The sequence below is a fragment of the Oncorhynchus kisutch genome, linkage group LG9 (genome assembly GCF_002021735.2).
Source record: "Oncorhynchus kisutch isolate 150728-3 linkage group LG9, Okis_V2, whole genome shotgun sequence".
Classification (NCBI taxonomy): domain Eukaryota; kingdom Metazoa; phylum Chordata; class Actinopteri; order Salmoniformes; family Salmonidae; genus Oncorhynchus; species Oncorhynchus kisutch.
The window spans coordinates 35,859,128-35,877,280 of NC_034182.2; the positions used below are offsets into that span (position 1 = coordinate 35,859,128).

The following is an 18,153-nucleotide window of genomic DNA, read 5'->3' on the forward strand; positions in this document are numbered from 1 at the left end:
CCACCCGTCTGCTAATGTGGCTCTAATACTACTTGAGCAAAAGTCTAAAAGTATCTGATTTTAAATGTACTTAAGTACAATGGTCGAAAAATACCTCAGTTATCATACTTGAGAAAAAGTACAAAGTAAAAGTAAATGCTATACATCAAATTGCTGTATTAAGCAAACCAGACAGTACAATTTCCGTGTTATTTTTAATTACAGGGGTACTCCAACACTCAGACATACTTTACAAACACAGTATTTGTGTTTTGTGAGTCCGCCAGATCAGAGGCAGTAGGGATGACAAAGCGTTATATTGATAGGTGCCATAATTCTGTCCTGCTTAAGCATTCTAAATGTAATGAGTACTTTGGGTGTCAGGGAAAATGTAGGAGTAAAAAGTACATTATTTTCTTTAGGAATGTAGTAGAGGAAAAGTAAAAGTTGTCCAAAATATAAATAGTAAAGTAAAGTACAGATACCCCCAAAAAATGTCTTAGGTAGTACTTTAAAGTAAATCAAATCAAATCAAATCAAATTTTATTTGTCACATACACATGGTTAGCAGATGTTAATGCGAGTGTAGCGAAATGCTTGTGCTTCTAGTTCCGACAATGCAGTAATAACCAACAAGTAATCTAACTAACAATTCCAAAACTACTTTCTTATACACAGTGTAAGGTGATAAAGAATATGTACATAAGGATAAGTACTTTACACAACTGCTTCTTAAGAAACATTCTCCTCCTCTCTGTCTCTGTTGTTAAAGCCTCAAAACACTCTGTTAATATCACATAGCATAGTGACAGGACTACTGCATTCCCCTACAGCAGAAAAACAGCAGCTTCTTTGAGTGCTACTGTAAAACATCTCCCCCTGCAACCATATGGTCTACCACAAATTAAAGCTAGTCGTTGTCTGCTCCGCCCATAGGATTACACATTCATCTCCGCTGTAGCGCTGGGAAAACTTGAAACAAAATCTCTTTTAGATGGAGGCTCCAGTGTTGGGAGGGAAGGTTGGGGGGTTAAGAGGTTGACATTGAGCAGTGGGAGGGGGTGGGGGCAAACTTGGATGGGGGGCACTAAGTGACTGGGTTAGTAGGATTGTTTGGTTCCTATCTGTTGTGATACATGTGCTTAGGGGTGGGGTCTGGATCCCTGATATATCATATTAACAGGTTTTGTCTAAGACATCCTGTATCTCATATAGCCTCCCCAGTCCTCCTTGCTTGAGTTTCCCTGGCAACAACATTTGAATAAATCTAACCTCCCCCTGACAGCAGCAACCATCTTGTCTGCAATTAAAAGCTCGGAAGTGAGTTTGACCGAAACTTGACCTTCCATCACAAGTATAGGGTCATAACAAGGTGAACGAGTCTAAGCATTTTCTGACAGGCGGCTGTTGTCATCAGGACTGCGGCAGCCTTGTGTTCTCAGAAAACCAGTCGTATTCTCAGAACCGCAGATAGCCAGGTGGGGCCCAGACAGGAGGAGTATGAACGTAGGCAGTTTCCTGCCTTCTGATAGTGTCTGAAGGGCACAACACTCAAAACAGGTGTTAATACACACACAGAGGTCTCCTAAAGAGGAGACCTTACAGTTTATCATAACACAATTTATTAACCCTATAAAAGGTATGAGGCCTTGGTTTAACCCCTTCAAGGTGCACAGCACTATATAGAGACGACTACATGGACCTCTATTCCACATAAAGTAACTGATGCAATCAGTAAAAATAGATTTAAAAAACAGATCAAAATACACCTTATGGAACAGTGGGGATGGTGGAGAAACACAACGATAGGCACAGACACATGCATACACACACATGATAACATACGCACTATACACACACATGATAACATACGCACTATACACACACATGATAATATACCCACTATACACACACATGATAACATACCCACTATACACACACATGATAACATACCCACTATACACACGGATTTTGTACTGTATACGGTATATATGCTAGTGGTGGAGTAGGGGCCTGAGGGCACACAGTCTGTGAATGTATTGTAAAGTTTTAAAAATGGTATAAACTGCCTTAATGTTGCTGGACTCCAGGAAGAGTAGTTGCTACCTTGGCAGGAACTAATGGGCATCCATAATAAACCCCAGGAAGAGTAGCTGCTGCCTTGTCAGGAACTAATGGGCATCCATAATAAACCCCAGGAAGAGTAGCTGCTGCCTTGTCAGGAACTAATGGGCATCCATAATAAACCCCAGGAAGAGTAGCTGCTGCCTTGTCAGGAACTAATGGGCATCCATAATAAACCCCAGGAAGAGTAGCTGCTACCTTGGCAGGAACTAATGGGTATCCATAATAAACCCCAGGAAGAGTAGCTGCTGCCTTGTCAGGAACTAATGGGCATCCATAATAAACCCCAGGAAGAGTAGCTGCTGCCTTGTCAGGAACTAATGGGCATCCATAATAAACCCCAGGAAGAGTAGCTGCTGCCTTGGCAGGAACTAATGGGGATCCATAATAAACCCCAGGAAGAGTAGCTGCTGCCTTGTCAGGAACTAATGGGCATCCATAATAAACCCCAGGAAGAGTAGCTGCTGCCTTGTCAGGAACTAATGGGCATCCATAATAAACCCCAGGAAGAGTAGCTGCTGCCTTGGCAGGAACTAATGGGCATCCATAATAAACCCCAGGAAGAGTAGCTGCTGCCTTGTCAGGAACTAATGGGCATCCATAATAAACCCCAGGAAGAGTAGCTGCTGCCTTGGCAGGAACTAATGGGGATCCATAATAAACCCCAGGAAGAGTAGCTGCTGCCTTGTCAGGAACTAATGGGCATCCATAATAAACCCCAGGAAGAGTAGCTGCTGCCTTGTCAGGAACTAATGGGCATCCATAATAAACCCCAGGAAGAGTAGCTGCTGCCTTGTCAGGAACTAATGGGGATCCATAATGAACCCCAGGAAGAGTAGCTGCTGCCTTGTCAGGAACTAATGGGCATCCATAATAAACCCCAGGAAGAGTAGCTGCTGCCTTGTCAGGAACTAATGGGGTTCCATAATAAACCCCAGGAAGAGTAGCTGCTGCCTTGTCAGGAACTAATGGGCATCCATAATAAACCCCATGAAGAGTAGCTGCTGCCTTGTCAGGAACTAATGGGCATCCATAATAAACCCCAGGAAGAGTAGCTGCTGCCTTGTCAGGAACTAATGGGCATCCATAATAAACCCCAGGAAGAGTAGCTGCTGCCTTGTCAGGAACTAATGGGCATCCATTATAAACCCCAGGAAGAGTAGCTGCTGCCTTGTCAGGAACTAATGGGTATCCATAATAAACCCCAGGAAGAGTAGCTGCTGCCTTGTCAGGAACTAATGGGGATCCACAATAAACCCCAGGAAGAGTAGCTGCTGCCTTGTCAGGAACTAATGGGCATCCATAATAAACCACAAGAAGAGTAGCTGCTGCCTTGTCAGGAACTAATGGGGATCCATAATAAACCCCAGGTAGAGTAGCTGCTGCCTTGTCAGGAACTAATGGGGATCCACAATAAACCCCAGGAAGAGTAGCTGCTGCCTTGTCAGGAACTAATGGGCATCCATAATAAACCACAAGAAGAGTAGCTGCTGCCTTGTCAGGAACTAATGGGGATCCATAATAAACCCCAGGTAGAGTAGCTGCTGCCTTGTCAGGAACTAATGGGGATCCATAATAAACCCCAGGAAGAGTAGCTGCTGCCTTGTCAGGAACTAATGGGGATCCATAATAAACCCCAGGAAGAGTAGCTGCTGCCTTGTCAGGAACTAATGGGGATCCATAATAAACCCCAGGAAGAGTAGCTGCTGCCTTGTCAGGAACTAATGGGGATCCATAATAAACCCCAGGAAGAGTAGCTGCTGCCTTGTCAGGAACTAATGGGGATCCATAGTAAACCCCAGGAAGAGTAGCTGCTGCCTTGGCAGGAACTAATGGGGATCCATAATGAACCCCAGGAAGAGTAGCTGCTGCCTTGTTAGGAACTAATGGGGATCCATAATACACCCCAGGAAGAGTAGCTGCTGCCTTGGCAGGAACTAATGGGGATCTATAATAAACCCCAGGAAGAGTAGCTGCTGCCTTGTCAGGAACTAATGGGGATCCATAATAAACCCCAGGAAGAGTAGCTGCTGCCTTGTCAGGAACTAATGGGCATCCATAATAAACCCCAGGAAGAGTAGCTGCTGCCTTGGCAGGAACTAATGGGGATCCATAATAAACCCCAGGAAGAGTAGCTGCTGCCTTGTCAGGAACTAATGGGCATCCATAATAAACCCCAGGAAGAGTAGCTGCTGCCTTATCAGGAACTAATGGGCATCCATAATAAACCCCAGGAAGAGTAGCTGCTGCCTTGTCAGGAACTAATGGGGATCCATAATGAACCCCAGGAAGAGTAGCTGCTGCCTTGTCAGGAACTAATGGGCATCCATAATAAACCCCAGGAAGAGTAGCTGCTGCCTTGTCAGGAACTAATGGGGTTCCATAATAAACCCCAGGAAGAGTAGCTGCTGCCATGTCAGGAACTAATGGGCATCCATAATAAACCCCAGGAAGAGTAGCTGCTGCCTTGTCAGGAACTAATGGGCATCCATAATAAACCCCAGGAAGAGTAGCTGCTGCCTTGTCAGGAACTAATGGGCATCCATAATAAACCCCAGGAAGAGTAGCTGCTGCCTTGGCAGGAACTAATGGGGATCCATAATAAACCCCAGGAAGAGTAGCTGCTGCCTTGTCAGGAACTAATGGGCATCCATAATAAACCCCAGGAAGAGTAGCTGCTGCCTTGTCAGGAACTAATGGGTATCCATAATAAACCCCAGGAAGAGTAGCTGCTGCCTTGTCAGGAACTAATGGGCATCCATAATAAACCCCAGGAAGAGTAGCTGCTGCCTTGTCAGGAACTAATGGGCATCCATTATAAACCCCAGGAAGAGTAGCTGCTGCCTTGTCAGGAACTAATGGGCATCCATTATAAACCCCAGGAAGAGTAGCTGCTGCCTTGTCAGGAACTAATGGGGATCCATAATAAACCCCAGGAAGAGTAGCTGCTGCCTTGGCAGGAACTAATGGGGATCCATAATAAACCCCAGGAAGAGTAGCTGCTGCCTTGTCAGGAACTAATGGGGATCCATAATAAACCCCAGGAAGAGTAGCTGCTGCCTTGTCAGGAACTAATGGGTATCCATAATAAACCCCAGGAAGAGTAGCTGCTGCCTTGTCAGGAACTAATGGGCATCCATAATAAACCCCAGGAAGAGTAGCTGCTGCCTTGTCAGGAACTAATGGGCATCCATTATAAACCCCAGGAAGAGTAGCTGCTGCCTTGTCAGGAACTAATGGGGATCCATAATAAACCCCAGGAAGAGTAGCTGCTGCCTTGGCAGGAACTAATGGGCATCCATAATACATACAAATACTCTGAAGAAGCTTTTGAAGAAGGTTGTACTTCTGCTTTGAAAATATTTAATTGCCCTCTCTTCACACTTTTACACAATATCCCTCCAGACCTCTGAGTCTGATAATTGCCATGCAGTATGAGGTGTAAAAATTCTTAGAGTTCTCCTCCTTTTTCACTTCTGAGCTGGCTGCAGTTGTGTGGTTCTTCACAATGAAGTGTTTACTCCCTAACACATTCTAGTGAATGAGAAATATATTTTGAAACAGGGAGGGTATTGTTAGGACCGTCGCAATGCCAAGTCACATGTTCAGCCTTTTAAAAAGACCACGGAAAGAATGGCCACATGACGGTATGATCACACACTGCACTGACACACACATACAGGATACCTGGCCTATACATGGGGAACGTACACACACACACACACACACACACAGTATATATATATATATATACACACACACACACACACACAAATCTTGTAATGCAGCTGCGTAAACTGGCATCTCAAATGGACAAGTTCACAGTAGAGTACAAAAACGTAGATAGGCCTCTCTCAGCTGAGATCAAACACTATGGTGGATGAGGGCGTGAATGATCTAACACTATGGTGGATGAGGGGGTGAATGAACAGACCTTATGGTGGATGAGGGGGTGAATGATCTAACACTATGGTGGATGAGGGGGTGAATGAACAGACCTTATGGTGGATGAGGGGGTGAATGATCTAACACTATGGTGGATGAGGGGGTGAATGAACAGACCTTATGGTGGATGAGGGGGTGAATGAACAGACCTTATGGTGGATGAGGGGGTGAATGTATTGCATATCATTAACTCTGAGAGAGACGGATCAATTCAATAAAAAAGGCCTGGCTCTGCCGCCCAATCAATAATCAGTGCTGTGGGCTACACTGTGACACAGAGGACTACGTTCACATCACAGGAGGATTTATATAGCTGTGACTACTGAGGTTCATGTACAACCTCTCCCCAGCTTCCTTCATCAGGTGAAGACTTGGTTCTACGTCATGGTCACGGTTGCAGTAATACACCCCTGGTGAACACGGCTAACCCTGTCTCCACCCCTTGTGAACACGTCTAACCCTGTCTCCACCCCTGGTGAACACGGCTAACCCTATCTCCACCCCTGGTGAACACGGCTAACCCTATCTCCACCCCTGGTGAACACGGCTAACCCTGTCTCCACCCCTTGTGAACACGTCTAACCCTGTCTCCACCCCTTGTGAACACGTCTAACCCTGTCTCCACCCCTGGTGAACACGGCTAACCCTATCTCCACCCCTGGTGAACACGGCTAACCCTGTCTCCACCCCTGGTGAACATGGCTAACCCTGTCTCCACCCATTCTTGCCATGGCTAACCCTGTCTCCACCTCCATGGGAGGGAGGGCATTCCACCCTCCTCCTCTGTTTGGGCATGCTACCCTACTGCCGGTCAGTCTGACCAACCTCGTTCCCATGCAGGACATGGCTGGTGGGTGTATGTATAGCTGGAGGGGAGCTGGAATTAGCAATGAGCCAGGGTTAGCGCTTAGTCGCAGTAGTAGATAGACGGTGCTCCTCGAGGGGGGGAAGAGGACTGCTGGCGAGGCTGACTGGCAGAGTGGGTTTGCTGGCTAAAGGTAGCATCCACCAGCCACTAGCGCTTTAGGGCTGGAGGAGGGGTGGTGGTGGAGGGACACCGGATGACTGGATCATAAGTGGAATTAGTGGAGAAACTTTACACACTTTTGTTGGTTTGTTTACATTTGATGGCGCTGGGGATTGTGACTAGCAGTTGCCATGGGCAACGCGGCAATGTGTACGGTTTGTGAGGTGGAAAAGGGTTTGAAAGCTGATGGGAGTCAACCGAATCTGGACCAGGCTCCACCAGAGTCAGACTACTACTGTTTTGAACACCATCCTGAGCCTGAGCCTGAACCCCCAATACCGGTAAGACTTGGAGGACACAGACAGAGAACTTGGGCATAACATGTGTTTGAAGACCTGGAGGCAGTGTAACGCTCTAGGAGTGTGAAATTCCATGTCATCCCTCCAGTCTCTTGCTTCTCTTCTTTGTACCGGAGCTCTTTCAAAAATATCTTTTTGCTCTTCTTCTCAGTAATCCCCCAAGGTAGAACCCATGACCATACTTTATTTATATGGTGATACCCTCCCCTCCATCATACTGAGACAGTGTATAGAGTGGTGTAGTAGTTTACAGTGTTGGTGGGGAGGGGGGGGTTTATCACTGTGCTCAAAGGCCTCGCCACATCAAAGCGGTGTGGATAGAGATTTCGACAGCCGTGTCAGACACAGGCAGCTGTGTCCTACAAAGGGGGTCACTTGAAGCAGACACAGGTGTAAGACGAGCACTACCAGATCTGTCTGTAATTGGACAGGGCTGTCTGTAAGGACGTTGTGACCCAGATGACCTAAGCAACCTTTAGTGACATTATACCAGCTCAGCATCATTACCTGGGTGACAGAGAGAGAGAGAGAGACCAATCCCACGAACAGCTGGGTATTTTCATTACCAAACAGTAATGAATATTGATAAAAAGCTGAGTGTATATTGATTTACAGCTCTTCCATCCCTCCCTATAGTACAGTATAATGTACTGCTCTGTGCTAGCTGCAGTTGTGTTCAATACTCCAATCCTCTAACGTCAGTCCATTCCCACAGCAATGACCAGTCCATTCCCACAGCAATGACCAGTCCATTCCCACAGCAATGACCAGTCCATTTCCACAGCAATGACCAGTCCATTCCCCTGGAGTCTCCTCCTACCCTCTGTTGCCACCCTGCCTAGTGTGAGAGGGGGAATGGTGTGTCTTAGAGGAGTAAGGGAGAGTGTGTGTGTGTGTGTGTGTGTGTGTGTGTGTGTGTGTGTGTGTGTGTGTGTGTGTGTGTGTGTGTGTGTGTGTGTGTGTGTGTGTGTGTGTGTGTGTCACAGTGTTTTATCATGCCCCTTAATCTCCAAAGGGAGGCCAGTATCATTCCCTGGTGCCATTTTTATGAGCAGACATTGTCAATGTTGTATTGGAATGCAAATGAATTGTAAATGCCCTGCAGAAATATACCGTGGTGTGTAGTAGATGTGTACAGTATTAGTAGGTGTGTACATTAGTAGGTGTGTAGTAGGTGTGTTGCATGTGTATGTGTGTGTTTGTAGTCATTCAGTGGCAGCTAAGGTCTATTCTCTCTGATATGAGGACCCCTACTGTCTTTTACAATGTGGACTATTCCAAACAGCTGGTGATGTTAGCTAAGAGCATGCCTTCAACTCAACCCCTGACCTCTCACCCCTGACATTCAGCTCTCACTCTCTGTGTCACTAAGTGGACTGTGGAATACAGTGGCTTTGCATTACCAAGCTACCATGGTGCTTTTGATCAGACATTGTTTACTCTCCTGCAGTATTTTTTTACGTTTAAAATCGGTCAGTGACACACACACACTATCTTGCCTCGATCTGTCAAGGCTCAGTAAAAAAAAGCATTAGCCTCTATTTGTGAATTTAGAGTAGGTCTAAATTTAGCGTCCGTAACGAACATGGGCCTAGTGCTAATTAAATATATGCTAATGAGCCCTCAGGGAGAGCCGTGGTTGGCCGAGACGAGCTGGTGGCCAGCTATATCCTCTCTTGGAATTGGCCCAGATAGGTCTGGCCTGATGTTGATGTTGACAATGTTGACGATGCTAATCACTAATGAGGGGGACTCATTATCACAGGTTAGGAGAAATAACGTGGCAGGGTGGTGACTAAGATAACATATGGATTTTTTTTTAAATGGTTATACCCATGGATCATTTAGTTATTTGACTTAACATTTTAGGACCCCTATAAACAGAACAAAATGGGTTTATACTACTATAGCACATAGAAACGCATTGAATAACACATTCATAAATGGCAACAAAAGAAAGTGAAATAATGCATCATAAGGAATAAGGGTTAGAAGTGTCTGTCCTATATCTAGGAGACATAAGAAAGCTCTGGACATATTTTTGGTTTCTTGGACACATATTTAAGTAGGGTTATTACCTCCATACTTCCATTTATTTGTATGGGTTACCTTCAGAAGAGTCCCATGACACTTGTGGGAGTGTAGAGCAAAACGGAGAACACCGTCGTGTTTGTGAGACTCTCCTCTTTCCATAGTGTGATCATAATAGTTTGTAGGCCACAGACGGTTCGCGAGGAGACCCATTTTTCTTGGTTTGTTGTTGATGTCTCACGGTCTGACAAACGTCGCTGTCGCTCGGCCGCCTTCCACCGCAGATGCGGAACGCCGACATAGGCAGATGTGGTGGATTGAGACTGACACATTTTGATGTGGATTTCTTTATTATGTACACACGAACACACACATGCACACACACGAACACACACATGCACACACACACAGTTAAGGCTGCTGCCAGTCTCCCAGTCCTAGGCACCACAGCGGTGTGACATGGTTGCTGTGTACAACAGATCCCCAGTAAACACTGTTGTCTGTTGTTATTACAGGCTGTAATGAAGTCCAGGAATAGAACGTGTTGTTCCATTGGAGTGTGGTGTTTAAAACCAGCAAAGGACAAGGACAAGGTTGCCCTTTGTGTGTGTGTGTGCGTGTGCGTGTGCGTGTGCGTGTGTGTGTGTGTGTGTGTGTGTGTGTGTGTGTGTGTGTGTGTGTGTGTGTGTGTGAGTGAATGATAGAGTCTGCAGAGCACGTGATGTGTGTTGGAGGGTTCTCTGAGGGATATGTGACATCTGTGTTGCCGTGGGCGACCATTCAATCAAGCTTGGTTGTGGTGGTTGTGGCACTGGGCAGTGCAGTGACACATACACACGCATACACACACAAACGACGATAACACCTCAACAGCCTGCTATCCTATTGGTCTGGCTCTGGAGAAGAATAGTTTTGAGTGTGTTTGCCGTGAAGCCTTACAAGTCATGGTGAACAAAATTCTTAGATTCACACCCTCAGAGTAGAGAGAGAGAGAGAGAGAGAGAGAGAGAGAGAGAGAGAGAGAGAGAGAGAGAGAGAGAGAGAGAGAGAGAGAGAGAGAGAGAGAGAGAGAGAGAGAGAGAGAGAGAGAGAGAGAGAGAGAGAGAGAGAGAGAGAGAGAGAGAGAGAGAGAGAGAGAGAGAGAGAGAGAGAGAGAGAGAGAGAGAGAGAGAGAGAGAGAGAGAGAGAGAGAGAGAGAGAGAGAGAGAGAGAGAGAGAGAGAGAGAGAGAGAGAGAGAGAGAGAGAGAGAGAGAGAGAGAGAGAGAGAGAGAGAGAGAGAGAGAGAGAGAGAGAGAGAGAGAGAGAGAGAGAGAGAGAGAGAGAGAGAGAGAGAGAGAGAGAGAGAGAGAGAGAGAGAGAGAGAGAGAGAGAGAGAGAGAGAGAGAGAGGCAATGCTCTACACGTAGTCAGAGATTGGAGAGCTGCATGTCTACCGAATGAAATACCCTGTTGTCATGGTTACCGACAGAGGCAGGTCTCCCTAGTAATGGGGAGGAGCCAGGATATTTACAACAGGTCGTCATGGGATTTAATATTTTCATTATTTATAAATAATCTACACACTACTACACTGATGAATATACAGAAGTACTCTGTGTAAATGAATGTTTAATGCGATCTCAGTTTAGGAAGGTTTTGGAGCTGAAATGACATGGTCGGTAAAGTGATATTACGCATCACAGGTTAGGTTAATGCACCCAGGGATATTATAGACGTCTAGACTAAAGCGTACTGGCTAGACGACATTAGAGAATGTTTGGGTCGTGCTAAGGTCTAATTTAGGTTATAGCTCTTGTTTTGTAACCTGTGGTTGGCAGATTGGGTGATGAAGGAGAAAGCAGAAACAGACCTGGCAACCAGGCTAGCTCGTATGAGTTGAAAATGGGATCTTCTATTAGTTCTCATTCATTCCCTTGTCATCAAGGGTAACTCACTCACAGTGTGAATAGTTCATTTTGTTTCTGTTTAGAATGGCTTATGAACACAATACCGAATACCTTCTTTAACAAAAATTAACTATTGCGGTGGCAGGGTAGCCTAGTGGTTAGAGCGTTGGACTAGTAACCGGAAGGTTGCAAGTTCAAATCCCTGAGCTGACGAGGTACAAATCTGTCGTTCTGCCCCTGAACAGGCAGTTAACCCACTGTTCCTAGGCCATCATTGAAAATAAGAATTTGTTCTTAACTGTTCTTAAAGGTAAAATAAATAAAAATATCTGATTGAGTACATTACCACCTTTCTCTCTCTGTTCTTACTTTCTCTCTCTCTCTGTTCTTACTTTCTCTCTCTCTGTTCTTACTTTCTCTCTCTCTGTTCTTACTTTCTCTCTCTCTCTCTGTTCTTACTTTCTCTCTTTCTGTTCTTACTTTCTCTCTCTCTGTTCTTACTTTCTCTCTCTCTGTTCTTACTTTCTCTCTCTCTCTCTGTTCTTACTCTCTCTCTCTCTCTCTGTTCTTACTTTCTCTCTCTCTCTCTGTTCTTACTTTCTCTCTCTCTCTCTGTTCTTACTTTCTCTCTCTCTCTGTTCTTACTTTCTCTCTCTCTCTGTTCTTACTTTCTCTCTCTCTCTCTGTTCTTACTTTCTCTCTCTCTCTCTGTTCTTACTTTCTCTCTCTCTCTCTGTTCTTACTTTCTCTCTCTCTCTCTGTTCTTACTTTCTCTCTCTCTGTTCTTACTTTCTCTCTCTGTTCTTACTTTCTCTCTCTCTGTTCTTACTTTCTCTCTCTCTGTTCTTACTCTCTCTCTCTCTGTTCTTACTTCTCTCTCTCTCTCTCTGTTCTTACTTTCTCTCTCTCTCTCTCTGTTCTTACTTTCTCTCTCTCTCTCTGTTCTTACTTTCTCTCTCTCTCTCTGTTCTTACTTTCTCTCTCTCTCTCTGTTCTTACTTTCTCTCTTTCTGTTCTTACTTTCTCTCTTTCTGTTCTTACTTTCTCTCTCTCTGTTCTTACTTTCTCTCTCTCTCTCTGTTCTTACTTTCTCTCTTTCTGTTCTTACTTTCTCTCTCTCTGTTCTTACTTTCTCTCTCTCTGTTCTTACTTTCTCTCTTTCTGTTCTTACTTTCTCTCTCTCTGTTCTTACTTTCTCTCTTTCTGTTCTTACTTTCTCTCTCTCTCTGTTCTTACTTTCTCTCTTTCTGTTCTTACTTTCTCTCTCTCTGTTCTTACTTTCTCTCTCTCTGTTCTTACTTTCTCTCTCTCTCTCTGTTCTTACTTTCTCTCAATTCAAAGGGGTTTATTGGCTTGGGAAACATACTATATGTTTACATTGCTAAAGCAAGTGAAATAGATCATAAACAAAAGTGCAATAAACAATCAAACACGAACAGTAAACATTACACTCTCTCCTTCTCCCTCCCGCTCTCTCTCTCTCTCTCTTTCTCTACCAGTCCTACATAATCACGACATATCACGACATATCACGACGCCTCATAGGAGTGTTTCAAAGCATTTGCCTGGTTTAAGGACACAGAAACTACAGTATATACGTATCTGTACCATCTGTTTGACTTAGTCTCTAGGGGCTTAGCACAAAACTACTTCTGTATGAAGTTTTTTGGAACAATCTGGCATGTATTTTCTTCTGAATGTTAAGTGCTTAGAGTTTTTTTTTTTTTAACAGTTTGAGGGCTGTGCTGACCAAAAGTCGCTATGGCAACACACAGACTGCACCGGGATGATTAAAAGATGCCTTGAATAATGTGACTCGGCAGCTAAGAATCCGATGGGATATGATCTGGCTTTCTGCCCCTCACCACACATATACCTTCTCTGATATCTTTTGGTGGTTTGTGAAGAGAGAGAGAGAGCAAGATACATTATTCAGCCAAATCTGTAATGTGATTCATTAAAACTAAATGTCAGCCATTTATTCACTTTTTACATGTTGAAATGGTTCTCTTTGGTGAGCTGTGATGCTGCTCTGTGACATGCAAGGTGCATCGGGTTGATATTAAAGGGAATTTAGTTGGTGTAACAAAATGATCCTCGCCCTGTGGGCTGGCTGGACAATCCACACGCTGTTCCTCTGGACCTTTCCTTCTGTCATAGATAAAGATATCTCTCCCTGGAGAAATCATCTGAGCTGTCTCCACTAGAAACCCCAGGAGACCCCTCATCTGGGGTAAGGTATCAGCCTCCAGGTTGAGCAGTATCACGAATATATTCACACATCTGACAGAGCTCAACTTGCCATCCTGCTGCTCTGGGAGCTCCTGATTATAGCTACAGCCTCACGGTTTCTGGGTTTACCTCCAGCTACTGTTTGTGTCAGGTCTGAATGTGGATTGTAGTGTCAGGTCTGAATGTGGATTGTAGTGTCAGGTCTGAATGTGGATTGCTGTGTCAGGTCTTAATGTGGATTGTTGTGTCAGGTCTGAATGTGGATGTTGTGTCAGGTCTGAATGTGGATTGTAGTGTCAGGTCTGAATGTGGATTGCTGTGTCAGGTCTGAATGTGGATTGTAGTGTCAGGTCTGAATGTGGATTGCTGTGTCAGGTCTGAATGTGGATTGTTGTGTCAGGTCTGAATGTGGATTGTAGTGTCAGGTCTGAATGTGGATTGTTGTGTCAGGTCTGAATGTGGATTGTTGTGTCAGGTCTGAATGTGGATTGTTGTGTCAGGTCTGAATGTGGATTGTTGTGTCAGGTCTGAATGGGGATTGTTGTGTCAGGTCTGATTGATTCAGTGCAGTTCTCTGTAGCATCCAGACACAGGTTGCTGCTGCTGCAGGCTACAGCAGAACAAAACTAGCTTTCATATAGCCCCAGGAAGAATCTCTCTCCTTATCGGTAGTGTGTCCAGTGTATAGACATATCATCTCTGCACTGCAGTGTAAGTGAATGACAGAATGGGACAGAGTAGGGGACATATCCTCAGTCTGGGTTTGGGCTGAGCTCTGCTGTGTGCTGGAACGATCTCTAACCCTGTCACCCTCACTGAGCGTCTCTGGGAGAGCTAGCCTAGCTATCCATGATGCTAATTCAATAAGGTTCCCAGTTAGCAGCACAGGCTGGTTGTCATGGAGCAGGACTACATTTGAGACTACTTTCTGCCTTTCTGCCTCCGAGTGGAAGCGGTGATTCTGCAGTACTGTTTTCTGTAGTGTGAGCCAGGTAGTGCTGGGGGACGGAAGGTGGAGAGAGGAAAATGCTGACTCACTCCCGCTCTGCTCTACAGTCTTGGTCCATCTCCAACTTAGTCTGCTTCAGTTAGGAAAAGTGGAGGACATGTCCCGGTTGTATTCCCCTTTGTTAAATTATACACTATTCCCCTTTGGTACATTATGCACTATTCCACTGTGTTACATTATACACTATTCCCCTGTGTTACATTATGCACTATTCCCCTGCATAATATTATACATTATACCTCTGTGTTACATTATGCACTATTCCCCTGCGTTACATTATGCACTATTCCACTGTGTTACATTATGCACTATTCCCCTGCGTTACATTATGCACTATTCCCCTGTGTTACATTATACACTATTCCCCTGTGTTACATTATGCACGATTCCCCTGTGTTACATTATACACGATTCCCCTGTGTTACATTATGCACTATCCCCCTGCGTTACATTATGCACTATTCCCCTTTGGTACATTATGCACTATTCCACTGTGTTACATTATACACTATTCCCCTGTGTTACATTATGCACTATTCCCCTGCATAATATTATACATTATACCTATGTGTTACATTATGCACTATTCCCCTGTGTTACATTATAAACTATTCCCCTGCGTTACATTATGCACTATTCCACTGTGTTACATTATGCACTACTCCCCTGCGTTACATTATGCACTATTCCCCTGTGTTACATTATACACTATTCCCCTGTATTACATTATGCACGATTCCCCTGTGTTACATTATACACTATTCCCCTGTGTTACATTATACACTATTCCCCTGTGTTACATTATGCACTATTCCCCTGTGTTACATTATACACTATTCCCCTGTGTTACATTATACGCTATTCCCCTGTGTTACATTATACGCTATTCCCCTGCGTTACATTATGCACTATCCCCCTGTGTTACATTATGCACTATTCCCCTGTGTTACATTATGCACTATTCCCCTGTGTTACATTATGCACTATTCCCCTGTGTTACATTATGCACTATTCCCCTGTGTTACATTATGCACTATTCCCCTGTGTTACATTATGCACTATTCCCCTGTGTTACATTATGCACTATTCCCCTGTGTTACATTATGCACTATTCCCCTGTGTTACATTATGCACTATTCCCCTGTGTTACATTATGTACTATTCCCCTGTGTTACATTATGTACTATTCCCCTGTGTTACATTATGCACTATTCCCCTGTGTTACATTATACACTATTCCCCTGTGTTACATTATACATTATTCCCATGTGTTACATTATACACTATTCCCCTGTGTTACATTATACACTATTCCCCTGTGTTACATTATACACTATTCCCCTGTGTTACATTATGCACTATTCCCCTGTGCCTGATTAAATAATATCACGCTCCGATGGGAAACAGTGATTCAGTGAAGGTGTTGATGGCTGCAGATAATGAGTGATGTGACACTGCCACTGGGCTCAGGAGGGACTGAGGTGTGTTTGTCTTTGAGCCTCAGGGACTGTTGCCGTGTGCAGTTTGGGATGTATTGAATGTCTGGGTGGCCTGGCACACATTACCCAAACAACTGCTAATGTGCTATCACCATTGTCATTTCTATCTGTCCTAGAAGTCATGGGAAGTTACATATTTCAAAGCTACGAGGCATTGGGCTGTGGTCTGACGTTGTCCTGACATTGCCATCATGTTGTTCTAATGTTATTCCAATGTTGTTCTAAACTATTTCTTTCTCTGTGTTCTTCTCCAGTCGGACAGCAACACCAGCTTCCTGCGAGCGGCGAGGGCGGGGAACATCGACAAGGTTCTGGAGTACCTGAAGGGTGGAGTGAACATCAGCACCTGCAATCAGGTAAGAGACTAGTGGACAAACACACAAACACACACACACACACAAGGAAACACAGGTGAAGCCTGCCTGTTCACATGTCCCCATTCATCAATACCTGAGTGGTTACAGCACAAGTCATTTGTTTGTTTTGATAGAGCTCTTCTGTGGTCTCTGCGGCTGTGGGTCTCTGTGGAGCCACAATGTCTGCCAGTCCTCTTCCCCGTCACCCAGGCAATCAGCCTCTCCCATCTCCTACCTTCTCTTCAATAACACATTTAGCTCTTGCAATCGTGTGTTTGATCATAAGTCGTAACGCCAATCCATCTACAGTGACAGGGTGACCTTGGTGTTGCTGTTCTGTCTCTGGAACTATATAGCAAACATATTTTGCTCTTTGGGAGCTATGGCAACCACATAATGTGTGTAATGTGCTCAGCGTGGATTGAGCTGTTAGTGATTAATTACAAAACATTTGACTATTTGGCTGTAATACAAATCACTACACTCTAGCACTCTACAATTAACATTGTTCTCAGATTAAGAGAGGGATTGGCCCAGTCTCCCTGAGCGCTGAGTTTTTGCAGTTCACTCTAAAATGTAATCATTGTCATCTTGAAGGGGACTGTCAGCGTGATTACATTAGGAGTAAAGAGCCTCTGTCATTCAGGGTTCATTATTAAACAAGGTTCTACTTTAAGGTAACACTGCTATGTCTGACAATAGCTTTGACCAAGCACATTTTGCACAGGAAATGCAATGTGCTTTTGTAAAAAATAATTTGTATTCCAGGCAGGTTTCTTGTATGATGATTCTGTCATTAAGATTTTGCTACCGCTAATATTGACATTGACAAGTCAATGAATCAATAACGTCGAAATCCATTACTCTGAGTCCATCACTCTGGCCTCTCATGAATTCACCATGCATCTCCCTCAGGTCAAATAAACAGAACGGTAAATGTATAGATGGAGGGAGGGTTAAAAGAAGACACGAGGGTAGGGGGAGGAGTGAGTCTCTCTCTCTGTATCTCTCTGTACCCCTTCTCTCTCTCTGTATCCCCCTCAATCTCTCTCTCTCGCTCTGTATCTCTCTGTATCCCTATCTCTCTCTCGCTCTGTATCCCTCTCTCTCTCTCTCTCTCTCTCTCTCTCTCTCTCTCTGTCACATGCACTCTCTCTCTCTCTCTCTTTCTCTCCCTCTCAATTCAATTTCAATTTAAGGGGCTTTATTGGCATGGGAAACATATGTTTACATTGCCAAAGCAAGTGAAATAGATAATAAACAAAAGTGAATTAAACAATTAAAAAAATTAACAATAAACATTACACTCTCTCTATTAGTTTACTTCTATACTGATATTATATTACCTCTATATTGATCTATTATCTTACCTCTATACTGATCTATTATCTTACCTCTATACTGATCTATTATCTTAACTCTATACTGATCTATTATCTTACCTCTATACTGACCTATTATCTTACCTCTATACTGATCTATTATCTTAACTCTATACTGATCTATTATCTTACCTCTATACTGATCTATTATCTTAACTCTATACTGACCTATTATCTTACCTCTATATTGATCTATTATCTTAACTCTATACTGACCTATTATCTTACCTCTATATTGATCTATTATCTTAACTCTATACTGACCTATTATCTTACCTCTATATTGATCTATTATCTTACCCTAGCTCTCCTCTACCTGTATCCTCTCTGGTCTCTCCCCTCCCTCCCCTCATCCAATGCCCGGACACCCCCACCCCCTCCCT

At 44.2% G+C, this 18,153-nt stretch overlaps 1 protein-coding gene across 35 annotated transcripts in view; it reads left to right on the forward strand.

Annotated features, from left to right (window-relative positions):
* LOC109896512 (ankyrin-2) overlaps window positions 1–18,153 on the forward strand; it is a 145,872-nt gene that overhangs the window by 17,955 nt on the left and 109,764 nt on the right. For all 35 annotated transcript variants that reach the window (XR_004211071.1, XR_004211072.1, XM_031832532.1 and 32 more), the window contains exon 2: window positions 16,287–16,388. Coding sequence is in view for 33 of the 35 variants with exons in the window: in XM_031832532.1 (XP_031688392.1) it covers window positions 16,287–16,388 (102 nt within the window). In the remaining 2 variants the exon portion in view is untranslated. The remainder of the gene's footprint in view (window positions 1–16,286; window positions 16,389–18,153) is intronic.